This window comes from Meles meles, chromosome 14 (genome assembly GCF_922984935.1).
Source record: "Meles meles chromosome 14, mMelMel3.1 paternal haplotype, whole genome shotgun sequence".
Lineage (NCBI taxonomy): Eukaryota > Metazoa > Chordata > Mammalia > Carnivora > Mustelidae > Meles > Meles meles.
In genome coordinates, this window is record NC_060079.1 from 10,370,433 (window position 1) to 10,385,218 (window position 14,786).

Below are 14,786 nucleotides of genomic sequence, written 5' to 3' on the forward strand. Positions count from 1 at the left end.
GGAGATGGGGCTAGTCACTGGTACTTGTAACCAGTCACAGACAAGGAGCGTTGGTGGAGGGCCAGGGCTGGAGGAGTTCAGTCTGAATTACAGAAGCTTTTGAGACACCCAAGCATTTGGACAAAACCTCGGGCTCAGAAGGGAGGCATGATTGTGACAATGTGGGATGAAGTCAGGGTGTCTTTGAACTCGCCTGTGGCGAGCGTGTGGAGGGAAAAGGGAAGGAGGCCCAGGAGAAAGCCTTCTGGAACCCCACCCAAAAAACTGGGCAGGAGAGGGGGAGCCAGCAAAGGATGGTGAAGCAGGTGGAGAGGGAGGAGGAAAAACAGAAGAATATGGTGACATGGAAACCAGAGAAGAAAGCATTTAAAGGAGAGAACAGTCAATTGTGCCAATTTATGCTGAAAATTCAAGCAGCATGAAGACTGAAAGATGTTCATTCGACTTAATTTGTTGGAAGTTGCTGATCCCCTCAGCAGAAGCTGACGGGCTCTGGCTGGGGCAGTAATGCTAAGGGGAGGGATGGCGGTGGAGGCCAGGTGGGAGGGCGCGAAGCCACGAGTGGGAAGTGAGAATACAGAGGCCTTCAATTTGTTCTTCTACCCAGAGTGTGTGTCAAAATGTGAGAAACAACATCTGCCTGTAGTAAAAGTACCCCCTAATATTGAAGCTGAAACACTCGAAAAAAAACAGAAGAGGAAGAAGAGGTGGAGTTTTGTGTGTGCGACTTGTGTTTTATATTCACAACTTGGTTGACCCGAACCCCAACTCGGTCCCCTTTTAGCCTTGAAGAATGGCAAGCCATAGCCATAAAAATGATGGAAAAGAGTAGATGAGGAGTTGGGAGACCATGCCTCCCATTTTTGTGCATGGTGTGGACATCGTTCCACTTGTACTTTTTTTTTTTTTAGATTTTACTTACTTATTTGAGAGAGAGAGATGGTGACAGAGAGCACAAGCAGGGAGGAGAGGGAGAATCAGGCTCCCCACTGAGCAGGGAGCCCCACACAAGTCTCAATCCCAGGACCCTGGGATCACGACCCGAGCCAAAGGCAGACCCTGAACCAACTGAGTCACCCGGGCATCCCACTTAACTGTACCTTTCAGCATTTTGACTGCCACCTGGATTGAGACTCCTGTTTTACTAATTCCGTAAGCTGTTGCATTCATCACTTTTCCGAAAGCACCTGATCCTAATACCTTCCCTGTAAGACAAATGGTCAGTGAGGGCATGTTAGAGATTTTCCAACAGAAAGGAAATGCTACAGAAACACTGGGACCGGTCGATTCTTACCAAATTCTAAATTTTCTCTTGGAAACTCCCATTTGATATCATATTCATATTCTCTGAAATCAACGTAGAAGTACTCATTATCCAAAGAGCCGGTCACCTGCACCATTTGCAGCTGGCTTTCATACCTGAATTGCTTCAGAGATGAAATAACAGGTCCATGAGCAACAGGCAGTCCCTCAGAAATGGGAAACAGGGAGGAATTTTTACCTTTGCTTTTACCTTTTTGTACTTGTGACAAATCAGCATAGTCAGAACAGCGATGAAGGGAAGACACAGCCCGACTGTTGCATAGAAGGAGATGTTGTCTTGGATGAAAGGGAAAGGCCCTGCAAGGCAAGAGTGTCACTGAGCAACGAACCTGTGTTCCTGGTGATTGGACTAGAATCTCGTTATCATCTCTCACCTCCTGTTTAAGGAACCATCATTTGCAGTACTCGCAAGCACTTGACAAATACTCCTCTCCCCCCCCGAAAATCAGGCAATGTTCATCTAAAGGCCAAGTTCCCTTCCTAGAAAATTGTGACTGACTTTGACCCCATTCTTACAAATCACTTACTAGGGTTATACAAATGACATCGAGTTAAACCCATGGGATATATAAGTCAGATTAAAAAAATAAAAGAAATTTGTGCTCTCCTGATGAAGGTATCCTATGAATGGGAAGTTGGTCGTGTAGGTGGGCATGTTTCAGACTTGTTTAAGTTTGGAGGGTTCTAAAAAAACCAAACTCAAAAGTATAAAAAAGAAGACTAAAGGAACAGAAGGAGATGAACCAAGAGGGAAAATGGAAGGGACCCCAAATTACTAAATCAGTTTCTCTCGAGTTGGATCTTTCAGTAGATACTTCCTGTTCTCGGGCTTTATGGTTCTGCCGCCATCACTGTAATGAGTGAGTCATACTCACGTAAGCAGAAGTCATTCTGTCCCTGAATTACAAAATGGCAGAGGTTCAGTGGGGATTCTTGCCTGACTCAAAAAGCCTTCTTGTCTCACACACTGAACCTATGCGCTCTGGTGAAATTCCCCAAATAAAAGCCAATGACGGGGACAGCCTTCTAGTGGGGAATTCCTGGAGGTGGTGCATTATGGTAGTGACTACTGTATACCTGGCGAGTTTAGGAGGATTGTTTCACAGGATGTGCCAAGGGAATTGTAGGCACAGCACTTCACCAGGAATCCCTTCACGGCCTCACTCATGTTAAGGGTGCTGCTCGATAGCCACTGTCCAAACACTTTTCTGTTAGCCTTTTTATTCCAGATTCCTTCTGTGATCTCCTCTGTGCAGCTGAAAAGAAATGGCCGACAGAGAAGTCAGGCAGGTGGGGCTGTGGTCAGATTAGAAGTTAGGGTTGGTCTCGGGAGCTTGGAAAGAGATTCCGCTGTTCTAAGTTATCAGAAATGCTCTGTGACCTTTGAGAATTATGGTTGACTCAGAAGGTAAACATTTTAAATACTTCACCATTTCTTCTTAAAGCGTATTCATGAGAAAGAGTCGGTATGTCAGAGAGAGTAAGAGTTCTATGTTCTTCCAATACAAGAGACACCAATGTCCTGCTTACTTGGGAGACTTATCTGAACACTTCTTCCAGGTCCAGGATGGTAACGGGTAGCCATCAGAGGAACACGAAGCCTGACTTGCTGATGTCTTGGCTAGCACCTGAGGTTTCCCTGTAGAGAATAACACCTAAATTAAGCTCCTGTGGTATGGGACTTTCCAGAAATAGCTTCAGCGTTCGCTTCATCGAGGCTGCCTGTCCACTCCTAGCTGTTTATGCCTCGGCAAGGGTGTCTCATAGGCAGGATGACTCAAGCCCTCTGGTTATTCCCTTTTGGCCCCTTGTATGGAATTTTCTGTCCAGGCAGCCCTACCACCCATCTGCAAAACACCCCTTTTCCACGGCCAGGCCCCTCCTGTAGAGAGCCAAGGTGCGCTGCTCTATAACCTCGAAGAATCAAAATGATTCTGAGCTTCAGGAGAAACCCTTACAGAAGTCCAATGAAATGTACTCTCAGCTTTTTATATCATCTTCTTTTAAAGAAACAGAAATTACTAAGACAAACCAATGGCAGATATCATGACTTTTAGCTGTTCCTTAACATGACCTTCCAAGGTACCAAAGCCAATGAGGCACTACACCAAAGCGTGTTCAGACAGGACATGGAAGCATTATCTTAGCTTCATGGGATGAACACAGAAAGAGATATACAGACATTTATCTATCTATATATGGATATATAGATCTCTATATAAACAACAAAGCCAGTAGGGATGTCTGGGTGGCTTAGTGGGTTAAGCCTCTGCCTTCAGCTCAGGTCATGATCTCAGGGTCCTGGGATTGAGCCCCACCTCAGGCTCTCTGCTCAATGGGAAGCCTGCTTCTCCCTCTCCCACTCCCCCTGCTTGCGTTCCCCTTTTCTCTCTCTGTCAAATAAATAAATAAAATCTTTTAAAAAAATAAATAAAGCCAGTAGATTTGAAGTAAAATTTCAACATACTTCAGCATATAAAAATAACTTATAGCATCCCTTCTAAGCCATTACTTAGCTCTTTCTGGTTATAGTCGATACATAATGAAGGAGTTATGAAAAGAAAACGATATTTCTTGATAATTTAACTTACTTCTTATGTTCAGCGTGAACATTTTTGTGAATTCAGCATCATCATTTTCTGCATGGAATATATATTCTCCCGGCTGGTGTTTATGGTTGCAAAACTTAGATATGCTGTTTGAAAAAGAATTAAAGATCCACTTAGCCAGATCCTTATAGGAGATGCTGAAATGAACGTCATTATGCTTAGGAGTCTTCCTTGAGACTCTGACTCCCTAAACTCCAGTAGACAAGGAGGAGTCTGTGTGCTAGGCCCTTGCTAATCTAAGTGTGGTGTGGTCCACAGCCAGGTAACATCCGCATTGGTATTATCTAGGAGCTTGTCTGAAATACAGAATTTCAGGTCCCACCCCAAACCTACCGACTCAGAGTCTGCTTTTTAAGATGGTCTCCACGCGATTCATATGCACGTTTAAGGTTGAGAAGCCCTCCTCTAGGCTGGGGTTCCTAAGAGAGACAAAAAGGTTCCTGCCCCTACTATTCTATACCTTCTGGACTAGTCTGACTTCTCAGACATTTGGAAGAACCTCTATAGGGAGAGGAGCTCATAATCCCCCTGCTTCCTAAAAGGATGGCTCTCTGACATTGGTCCAAGGCAGGACCTATAACTGATCCTTGACTTTAATAGCAATTAACAATGACAAGGTCTCAAATCCACTGAGTTTGTACAGAAACCTGTAGGTGGTTTCAGACTCCAGTATTTACTTGGAGTGCTCATCGACCACTCAGTACATTTCGACACGGACAACTTGGTATTGGAGATTAGCCACCATGCCTACAGGGTATCTAGGATGCCAAATGTTATAGCTGGATATTAGATACTATAGGAGAGATAGGGGATCAAAGAGCTTTTGAATATGCCTTTATGCATCGAAGAAATAGAAAAAAATTTCCCTTAAAACAGAATAAGAAAATATAAGGCTTGTTCAGAAGATATTTAATTAGGTTACCTCTATATAACCTACCAACAGTAAACAAAAAATAAGTAATTTAAAAAAAAATATATATATATATGAGAAACATATTGCCAGGGTAGACGTGTAAACAGTAAACAGTAAACAAAAAATAAGTAATAAAAAAAAAATATATATATATATGAGAAACATATTGCCAGGGTAGACGTGTAAACAGGAGAACACGGGGTGTGGAAACCAGACTTAAACTAGGAGCCATGGAGAACGCAGACCTATAAAATATGGCTACTAACCTCCAAAATATCATCACCCAGGTGGGTGGATAAAACCTCCAGAGGTACGAATTAAACTAAAGGCCAACGGAGGATTAAAGAAGGCGGAGGAGACCAATATAGATGAGAAACGTTCAGAGGTGTGCACAGAAGCAGGACCTGAGCTAGCTCTTTGTGGATGGGTTGGGTTTAAGGAGAGGGCGAAGGCAAAGCATCCAAGGGGGAGGCAGCGGCATTCCCAGGGCCATGGGACAGGCACTGGTGCGCCACAGGGAGAGGAGCAGGGAAGCGTAAGTCGAGATGTGGGAGAAAAGACTGAACGGGTAGGGTGGGACCTAGTGATCAGGGATCCATGAAAAACAAGTCTCATTATTTAAACCTCATGGGGAAATCAGGAAGATGCTGTGGATTCTTGAGCAGGAAAGGAACACCACGAACAGTACTGTAGTTTAGACTGATGGCAGGAGAGAGGTCTGGAGGCAGTTGCAGTAACATAGGAATTAATGAACTCATTCATTCATTACCAATGGTAGAATCTCCTTATTGGAGGAATCGGGGATACAACAGTGAGGCACAAGAGGTAAGTTTCTGTTCTCACAGCATTTTCACATTGGTGGTGAAGGCAGACCAGTGACTCCAGTAGAGTGGGAAGTCCGATGACAGCAGAAGTAAAAGTTCAGATTTGAGAATTCAGAGCACGCAAAAACGAATGCTATCTAAGGCAGGGAAAATGGAAAAGGATTGGAAAGAGCAAACCCAAGAGGCATCAGGAAAAAACAAATACAGCTAGCAGGTGCTGTGCTGGGTATGGAAGAGGGAGAGAGAGGAATCCCAGCTGATTCTCTAAGACTCAACAGCCACACCTGGCCCCTGACTGATAGAGCAGCTTTGAAGCCCATGCGTATTTGACACCAGTGTTCCGTGTCCTCAACTCCAAAGCTAAAGGGCAATTCTGACTTTGTATAGCGATAAGGGAATTTATTTCTCTGGCCTATCAGAGTGAGCATTTAACGAGTTTTTTGTTTGCCCTGTTAACAACAAGAAGGCTGAAGTAGAAGGAGGAATTTCTTATCCTGACCTACTTGTGGACAACAAGGAGATGGTTGGTGACGTGGAAGTGATGGAAAGACGGGGGGACACACCAGTATAACATTAGGGAGAAAAGTAAATGTAGCTACTTGTGATTCCCAGACTTTAGGAAGGCAGAGTGTAAGTGGCTCAAGGAGGGAAAGATGCATGCTTCTAAAAGAGAAAATGTTAATTCTCACTGGACACCAAGAGCACCAATCAACTGGACTGAAGAAACTACCAGTGCAATTAGTGATTATCATGCGGACCAAAGCAAAATGTTTTGTGAACTTTTTCCCTCCTAAGTCTTTTGTGCTGTCTTAATGGAGTATGATTGGCCATGGGATAGACGAGAGAGCATCTGAAATGTTCTCACTCTTCTGGGTAGGAAATGGGTCACCTAAGTAGCCTGAACACAAAACCACATATCCAGATCATTTTCAACTGCCTGGGCCCCGGTTCCAGCCTTCGCTGACAGTTAACCCTAGCAAAAGCAACAACTGGGTCACTGAACCTCCTCTGGGAATTCCAAGGGGAATAACCAACCAGGTGATCTGGAGATAACAAAGCTTCCTCTTTCCCCTTAGGGTTTTTCTAGAAATGGCCAGCTGGCATGAGATGGGAGATCAGGACATTGGAGTTTACAGAACTCCAAGATACTGGAGAATATCTTGGTGACATACAACTATGAAAAGAGTTTTCTTCTCTGCACAAGCAAAACGAAGGTCCTCTTTACTTTCTGTGTAGTGTCTAGAGGAGAGGGGATGACGAAGGGCTGGGTCTTCCCAGAGGCTCGGGGAGTACTTGTTCTATAAGTGAAGAATGCTTTCTGCAAAGAGCAAGGGATTATTAAAGTCAAATCAGCATGCGGGGAATAATACAGCATGCACTGGGGAAGCTGAGAGCTTTTGAAAGTGGAGAGCAAAAAGCTGATGGGACTGGGGGAGGCTTTCCCCGGCACCGAGTGCTATCTGATCAAGAAATCTGCGATTCTACCTCTGCAGAAGGGGGACATGGCCAGACTGAAGTTGGATCTGATCGGTTGCAACTTCTGTCCCTAGGGAGATAGAGTCAGGAGGTGGGAGGAAGGTGCTGATGATTTCATATAATACCATCCTCGTTTTTATTTTATCTCAGGGGAGTCAGCAAGCCTGGGGCAATAGAACCATTTTGGACTGAATAGCAAAGCATGGCCCATCTCATTAGGAGGCACACTTTATTTTTAAATAACAGAAGAAAATGATTGCATCGCTTGCATTTTTGTTTTCTTACACCCTGGGTTTGGGACTTCTATAATTTTGAAAAGAGTTGGCGTCCAGAGCCAGTATAGTGATGTGGTTAAAACATAGGCTCTGAAGTCAACAGTTTTTGCCAGAATCCCAACTCTGCCATTGCCCAGTGGTGTGACCTTGGGCAAGTCACTCAACCTCTCTGTACCTCCTCGTCCGTGAAATGAAGACAGTGGTAGTACTGACCTCGTATGGTTGTGGGAGGAGAACACTGTGTTACATTTTTAAGTAGTTTTGTGTGATGTATCTATAATGGGGCCCAGCTCACATATTGAACACAATGTATGTGTTTGATTATCATTACTATGAGGCTTATTAACACCAGTAATCATTTTGAGTATAAAAGGAATTTAGAAACTTTACTGTAGGGTATACTGTGAGAAAATCACATTAAAATAAAAAGAACGCTGCAAAGAAAAAAAAAAAACTAAAGTAAATGCCTATCAATAAGATTCAGTTAAAATAAAATGGTCCAAAAAGCAGAATACTGTGCAGCCATTAAGATGTTAATATAGGGGCGCCTGGGTGGCTCAGTGGGCTAAAGCCTCTGCCTTCAGCTCAGGTCATGATCTTGGGGTCCTGGGATCGAGCCCCACATTGGGCTCTCTGATCAGCAGGGAGCCTGCTTTCTCTCCCTGCTTCTCTTTCTACTTGTGATTTCTGCCAAATAAATAAATAAAAACTTTTTTTAAAAGATGTTAATGTAAATAAGGTAAGATATATTTAGTATCATAGAGAGATGCTCACGATATATTTTAAATAAAAAATCAGGTTACAAATGGCAAAATTAATGCCATAGTTGTATAAGACCTGTATTTATATGTTTCTGTCATGGTGGTTACATAGAAAAAGTCTGAAATATAATCTCTGGAGGTAGAGTTATTGGTGTTATTTCTATTTTTTTTTAAAGGGAGTTTCAGAAAACAGGAGTAAAGGAAGGCGACTGATTTGCTCCACATGGACAAGTAGCAGCCTGTTTCCGTCTTTCAAAAAATGGAATTATGGGCATTAAGCGAGATAATTCACATAAAGGATGTGCACATTGTCTGGTATGTGGTCAGAGTTTAAAGAAGTTTTTTTCGCTCTCAGTGAGCGGGGTCTTTGGGAGGAAAGGACAGGTGCCCCAAACAGCAGTGGCGAAGAGGGACAGGGTTTTCTGGGGGCTCTCGGTGCTTTACTGAACCCACACGACTTCTCCCTCCTTCCTAGATACCTTCATGGCCCATCTCTTTCCAGAAAAAAAAAAAAAAAAAAGTCCTCCCAGAGAGGCTCAGTACACTTCTGCAATTACATATCTTTTATTGACTTGAGAGCCTGCTTTTCTATTAGTCTGTTCTTGAGAAGGACAGCATCTTGCGGCTCAGAAGTCACATACCCACGCCCCTGCTGTCTCCCCTAAGTGCTCACCTAATGCCCGGTGTGTGCAGAACTCCAGGCTGCTGGAGGTGGAAAATGAAATACTCCACGGAAAAGGAAAACACAGGGATCGGGCAAGCCAAGGAGAGTCTTTCCGAAGGAATTGCTAAATACTTCTAACATCTTAAGGTTTGTTTGTTTATTTGTTTGAACCACAAAACTGGGAAAGGCTGAGGTAGATTCAGCATTTATAAGGAAGTCTAGAGGATAGGAAATTATGCAAAGCAACCGATGACTATCCTAGGACCTCTTCTCAAGATCAAGGTATCAGGACTTCTAGAGAATTACAGTGGAATAAAATGTAAACACAGAAAGACAAGCCCTCGCACTTGGGGTGTGATGTTTGAGGAAGTAAATAGGAGAAACGAAGCTGTGAAGGTGGGGAAGCGGACAGACTTCCGGCACACACACGACAACCACACCAGTCTTTTCTCACTAGGCGGGTTCCTACAGAGGGCCTTCCAGTTATCGCTACAAAAGTTCATGCCACTCTGCTTATAAAGTCCTCTGTTGCAACATGATTAAGATACGGTCCTTCACCAACAAATTTCAGTTTGGTTGAACTTTGAACAACAAATTTCAGTTTTGGTTGAACTTTGAACGTAAGTGGTAAGGGAAAGGATGTTCACTGTATGATTCTTTTAGGTTATTAGTACATTGGAAACTTTTTATATAAAAAATTTATATCCTATATTGAGCTAGCCACCTGCTCTCTCAACTCAGAGCCTGGTGTGGAGAGCAAAAGACGTTCAGGGCCCTCACTTGAAGCTACGTTCAGATTTCTCGTTATTCACTTTTTGTTTGGTATTTTGAGCATCTTCATGAAGAAGGATGGTCTGTCTTCCCCTTGTGTGGTGTGTTGCATGGCATATAGGGTGCCAGAGGATATCAGGCGCGCCGTCATCACCGACAGACCCTGTACCCCGTGTGTCAGCATCACCGACAGACACTGCCGCTCTTCTAGACCTTTTCAGATAAAACAAACTCTTGGGTGTTGGATGTTGTGTGAGTGTCTGGTGTGTGGTCCTCGCAGGGCACAGAGGATGCCACTGACTCCTTCTGGCCCAGGCCCTGCATCACCACTTCCAGGGATGATGAAGAATTCATTCATTCATTCGTTAAATACAAGTTGCCTCAACAAGGTATTGTGTAAGAGAGAGACATGGTCCTCTAACCAGTGATTCTGTAAAAACTCAAGAGCTTGTGTCAGAAGTCAGCAGCAAAGGAACAATGAATCGTATCTAAGATGCCCCTTGACTATGAATGTGCCAGTCTAATTCTGGGGGTTGGAGAGAGAGAAAGAGACATTACCTTATTCATTCTTGTAGACCCTCCTAGCATCAAGCCCATCGAGAAGATATTTAAAGAATATTTGTTGAATTAAAGAGAATTGATCCTCTAGCTCTTTGAATCAGATTCAGGAGAGAATCCCATAGCACTAAGAGCTTCTCTGACAGGGGTCACAATACAGAGGAGGGAGTGGATGTTGATATCACTGATATTCATCCGAACAGAGGCCTGTGGTGGTCAGTTCAACAGAAAGGCAGGGGCTGACTCCCCGGCTGCCTACATTCAAAGGTTTGATAATTCAGAATAAGAGCTTATGACAATGGGGTGATCCCTCTGTGGCAGTGATTCTCAACCCCGGGCAATTTCTCCAAAGCAGGGACATCTGGCAATGTCCAGAGATATTTTTGGTTGTCACAGCTGGGGGTAGGGTTCTACTGACATCCACTGGGTGGAGGCCAGAGATCCTGGTAAAGATCACACAGTGCAAAGGACAGTTCCCAGAACAAAGAATTATCCAGCCCAGGATGTCAATAGTTTGCTTTTGAGAAACCCCGATTCAGGAAGTGGGTATCAGTCAACTCACAGGTCAAAGACTGTGTTCTTGATTAACTGCAAAATGAATGCTTTGGAAATTAAGAGGTTAGGGCAAGAGAGGACAGAGGGTTCCATGCAAACTCTGCATTACAGTCTTTCTAAAAATGCAAACAAAGATCACTTATAAACCTTTTTGGGGTATGAAGAATAGCACATTGTGAAACAGAGATGAATCCAGGTTAAAAAAAAAAACAAAACAAAAAAAAAACCTTTTCTCTCCACCTGGATCAATGTTATCCAAAAGAAACAGAATGCAAGCCATACAGGTAATTAAAAATTTTCCAGTTAGCTATGAAAAAGAAAATAAGGGGGCACCTGGGTGGCTCAGTCATTACGTGTCTCCCTCAGGTCATGATCCCAGAGCCCTGGGATTGAGCCCTGCATTGGGCTCCCTGCTCTGAGGAAAGTCTGCATCTCCCTCTCCCACTCCCCCCTGCTTGTGTTCCCTCTCTCGCTGTCTCTCTGTCAAATAAATAAATGAAAAAGTCTTTAAAAAGTAAAAAATTTTAAAAAATATAAAATGATAAATGAATAAAGAAATAAAAATAAAAGAAAATGTCAAATAAAAAAAAGTAAAAACTAAACATTGTTTTTATTTAACTGGATATATCTAAAATACTATAACTTATAATCAGTTTAAAAATTGAGATATTTTACAGTCTTTTTATTTTCCACACCAAGTCTTCAAAATCTAGTGTATATTTTACAGTCATGGCGCATCTCCGTCGGGACTAGCCCATTTCAAGTCCTCAACAGCCGTTGTGGCTGGCTAGCTAGTGTGTGCAGAACACAGATCTAGACCCTTGACAGGACTCACCAGAGGGAGGAAAACATGTAGAATCTGGGCATTTTGCCCCAGCTGTTGAGCATGTCTAGAATGGGAGCTAGGAATCCATATTTTTAACATTTGCCCAGATGATTCCTACAGAAGTGGTTTATGGACCACACGTCAAGAAATGCTTTATTCTAGACCACTGACGTGATTGAGGGATGACAAGTGTCTTTCAGACACTCAGAGCCTCGCATGAAATCATGGTACACAGGACTACGTTTAAGAGATAAGAGGTGTGGGACGCCTGGGTGGCTCAGTGGGTTAAGCCGCTGCCTTCGGCTCAGGTCATGATCTCAGGGTCCTGGGATCGAGTCCTGCATCGGGCTCTCTGTTCAGCAGGGAGCCTGCTTCCCTCTCTCTTTCTCTCTCTCTGCCTGCCTCTCTGCCTAGTTGTGATTTCTCTCTGTCAAATAAATAAATAAATCTTTAAAAAAAAAAAAAAGAGATAAGAGGTGTCACAGCTCTAGGAAATACCAGAAAAAAAGAGTTGTTTTCTGTTTCCTGAAGAGGGAACAAAGAGTTTGTCCTGTAAGACAATCTTGAATACAGCTGTACAAATCCCCAGGAAAATGGAATTCTCCTTCAGCATTTATTCTGAGGCTATTTCTGCATTGATATTTTTGAAAAGTTAAATCAATACGCTTGTAGGTAATGTTTTGCTGTTTTTAATGGGTTTTACTTCCTCAATCATCTGCATACGTGCGGAGGGAGATTCAGCATAGTAAAGCACAGTACTCTCGAATAGGAAGTAACAATCTAATGACTCAGAAAATGCCGCGGAACCATACTCAGACTAGTAGGATTCTTTCTGGGGTTTTTTTTTTCTTTTTTTTCTTTCTTTTTTTTCTTTTTTTTTGTGCAGGGGGTTCCGCGATTTGAACTGATTCTAAGACTATTACAATGGCCTCATCTTTGCTTTTTCTCTTCTTATCTTCCATGTCAACTCAGTAATATAAAAACTTGTAATACAGAACCGCTCTTCTGGGGGTGAGAAGGAGGGCTGCGCTAAGCCCAGAGAGCCCCTGAGCAGTCTGTCGCCTCACCTGGACCCGTCATCAAGGCCACGCTGCTCACAAGGAAATGATTTTCGAGAGAAGGTCCACGTACATCTGATCTGCGGATATGCTTTAAACCTGACAGAAAAACAAAACTCTTCATACTGGTCAATCTCATAGTCTTCACTCGATTTGGAACCATTTATAAATCCCTTTTCTGTTAAAAAAAAAAAAGTACGTTTATACATTAGATGGGATTCATATGGACATACATTGAAAAGATAAAATACATTTTTATTCATCAGTTTAACATAAGAAAACTCCGATGTGGCCAAGCCGCAGGTCAGAACTGACAGTCGACAAGAAATTCAAGAGTCCTCTCCCTAGTTATAAACCTGGGTTCGTCACCTTCTACAGTCAAGGTTCCTCTAAGAATTGGATGTCAGTAATTGACTCCCTCCCAAAGAAATGTATATAAATCAACCTCCATATTTTATGGACAATTTCAAGAAATCCAAGAGCTCCCCCAGCCCAGGCAAGCATGTCTACGTCGGGGCGACTGACAGACAGAATTTGGAAGCCCTCTGCTGAGTGAAAACTGCTCTCTCCGCGAGTGACACGTCCCACCTAAAATCATCTCGGGCACAAATAAGACAATCTGGCCAGCAGTATTCACCAGATTTCTTTATAGAGGACTTATTTGTTAGTTTGATATGAGAATCACTTCATTTCCTAGCATGTCTGAGGCTGCCACCTGATCTGAGATTATTGAAGCATGGTTATTTTCAAATTCTGCACAGCCCACCCAGTTTTCGTGCATCTAAGCTTGTCCCGTCTGTCTCTGTCTCTGCCCATCACCCGCAGTTCTCAGAACAAGTATTTATCAGGTGCCAATTTTGCGTCAGGCTCTCTGCCAGGTTCTGGGACCACAAGGATATAGAAGGGATTGTTTTCGTCCTTTGGAAACTTAGTCTATTGGTAGACAAACATCCACAAACAGATGGTCACATTACAATGACAGTACAAAGACAGTGGCATTCAAGCGAGCATGGTTTAAGTGGAAAAGGAAAGGGGCAGGCAGCTTCTAGTTACAAAACGATTCTATTTCAGTTTCGTGCTCAGCTTTTTGATGCTACCGTGTACCACTATCAGAATTTGCAGTCCATACCTCACATTCCACACTAAAGCAACTGAAAGGATGGAGAAAGACCGAGAGAGCAGCCCACATTACCTATGATGGTAACCAGAGCTGATTTACTGGGATGTTCTGAAGAGGAACAAGTGTAATAGCCGGTGTCGTTTCTTCCCACTGATGATACAAAAGCAAACAGAATCCGTATCATAGTTCTGTTTGTGGAATAGGTACTCATCTCAAAGGAGCTGCCCTGGATTTTAATAAAACAAGAGTTTGAATTTAATGACTTCAACCCGTACTATGTGGCCATCTGCAGTTTCAGAATGCAAACTCGTCGTATTACCTCCCCCAGCGCTTTATTTTCTAGCTCCCAGCTGAGTCCAAATCCGTGGTTTACGTGAACAGCTTTGCACCTTATCCATAAGGGTTCCCCTACTTTAAGAAATAACTGAGGCGGTGTGGTCTGAGGCGTTTGATTTAGATCTGGAAGGACGAAAACATCCCGAGTGAGAAAACAAGGTGATTTTTTCCACCACACCCCCCATTACAGAATACATCCCGAGCGTTCCGATGACCAAAGATTTTTACCGTCATCTCAAATGGTACCCACTGCTTGGATAGAAGAATCCTTTAGAAACTGTCTACCCTTTCGTAAAGAAATTGGCAGCTGCAGAATCCGAAATATTCTAAGTGGCATAGAGAACTATGGCAGCTCTAAAAGTGAATGATGACCTAAGCAGTCACTGTTCAGTGTCGGGTTTTTCCTAAGGAACAGTCACTGAAAAGAGAAGAGCCCCGTCTCATGGTTCCTACCTATTGTGAACAGCTTGGTACACTCCCTGCCCAGCTCGTTTCTTGCACAGCACCTTATGTCTGTTCCAAACAGCTCATGAAGCACGCTTTCCTCCTTTGTAACAACAGCTGCACTCTCCCCTTTACAGCTGCAAGTAGAAAAAAAGAGCTGTCTGACCAAACATGTTTTTTTTTAAAGTTACAAATGAAAGTGAGAGAGAAAACAAAGTGAAAGGTTCTAGAGTCTATTTAAGAGAATGAGATGTGTCGGGGCACCTCAGTGGG

The 14,786-nt window shown here is 43.2% G+C and overlaps 1 protein-coding gene across 1 annotated transcript in view; it reads right to left on the bottom strand.

Annotated features, from left to right (window-relative positions):
* Positions 1-14,786, bottom strand: part of FLT3 (fms related receptor tyrosine kinase 3) — a 75,229-nt gene that overhangs the window by 22,249 nt on the left and 38,194 nt on the right. Inside the window, exons 6-15 of the mRNA XM_046028185.1 lie at positions 14,523-14,650; positions 14,053-14,192; positions 13,806-13,959; positions 12,623-12,791; positions 3,915-4,018; positions 2,854-2,962; positions 2,401-2,579; positions 1,514-1,620; positions 1,295-1,427; positions 1,101-1,205 (exon numbers count right to left, since the gene is read on the bottom strand). Coding sequence (XP_045884141.1) covers positions 1,101-1,205; positions 1,295-1,427; positions 1,514-1,620; positions 2,401-2,579; positions 2,854-2,962; positions 3,915-4,018; positions 12,623-12,791; positions 13,806-13,959; positions 14,053-14,192; positions 14,523-14,650 — 1,328 coding nt within the window. The remainder of the gene's footprint in view (positions 1-1,100; positions 1,206-1,294; positions 1,428-1,513; positions 1,621-2,400; positions 2,580-2,853; positions 2,963-3,914; positions 4,019-12,622; positions 12,792-13,805; positions 13,960-14,052; positions 14,193-14,522; positions 14,651-14,786) is intronic.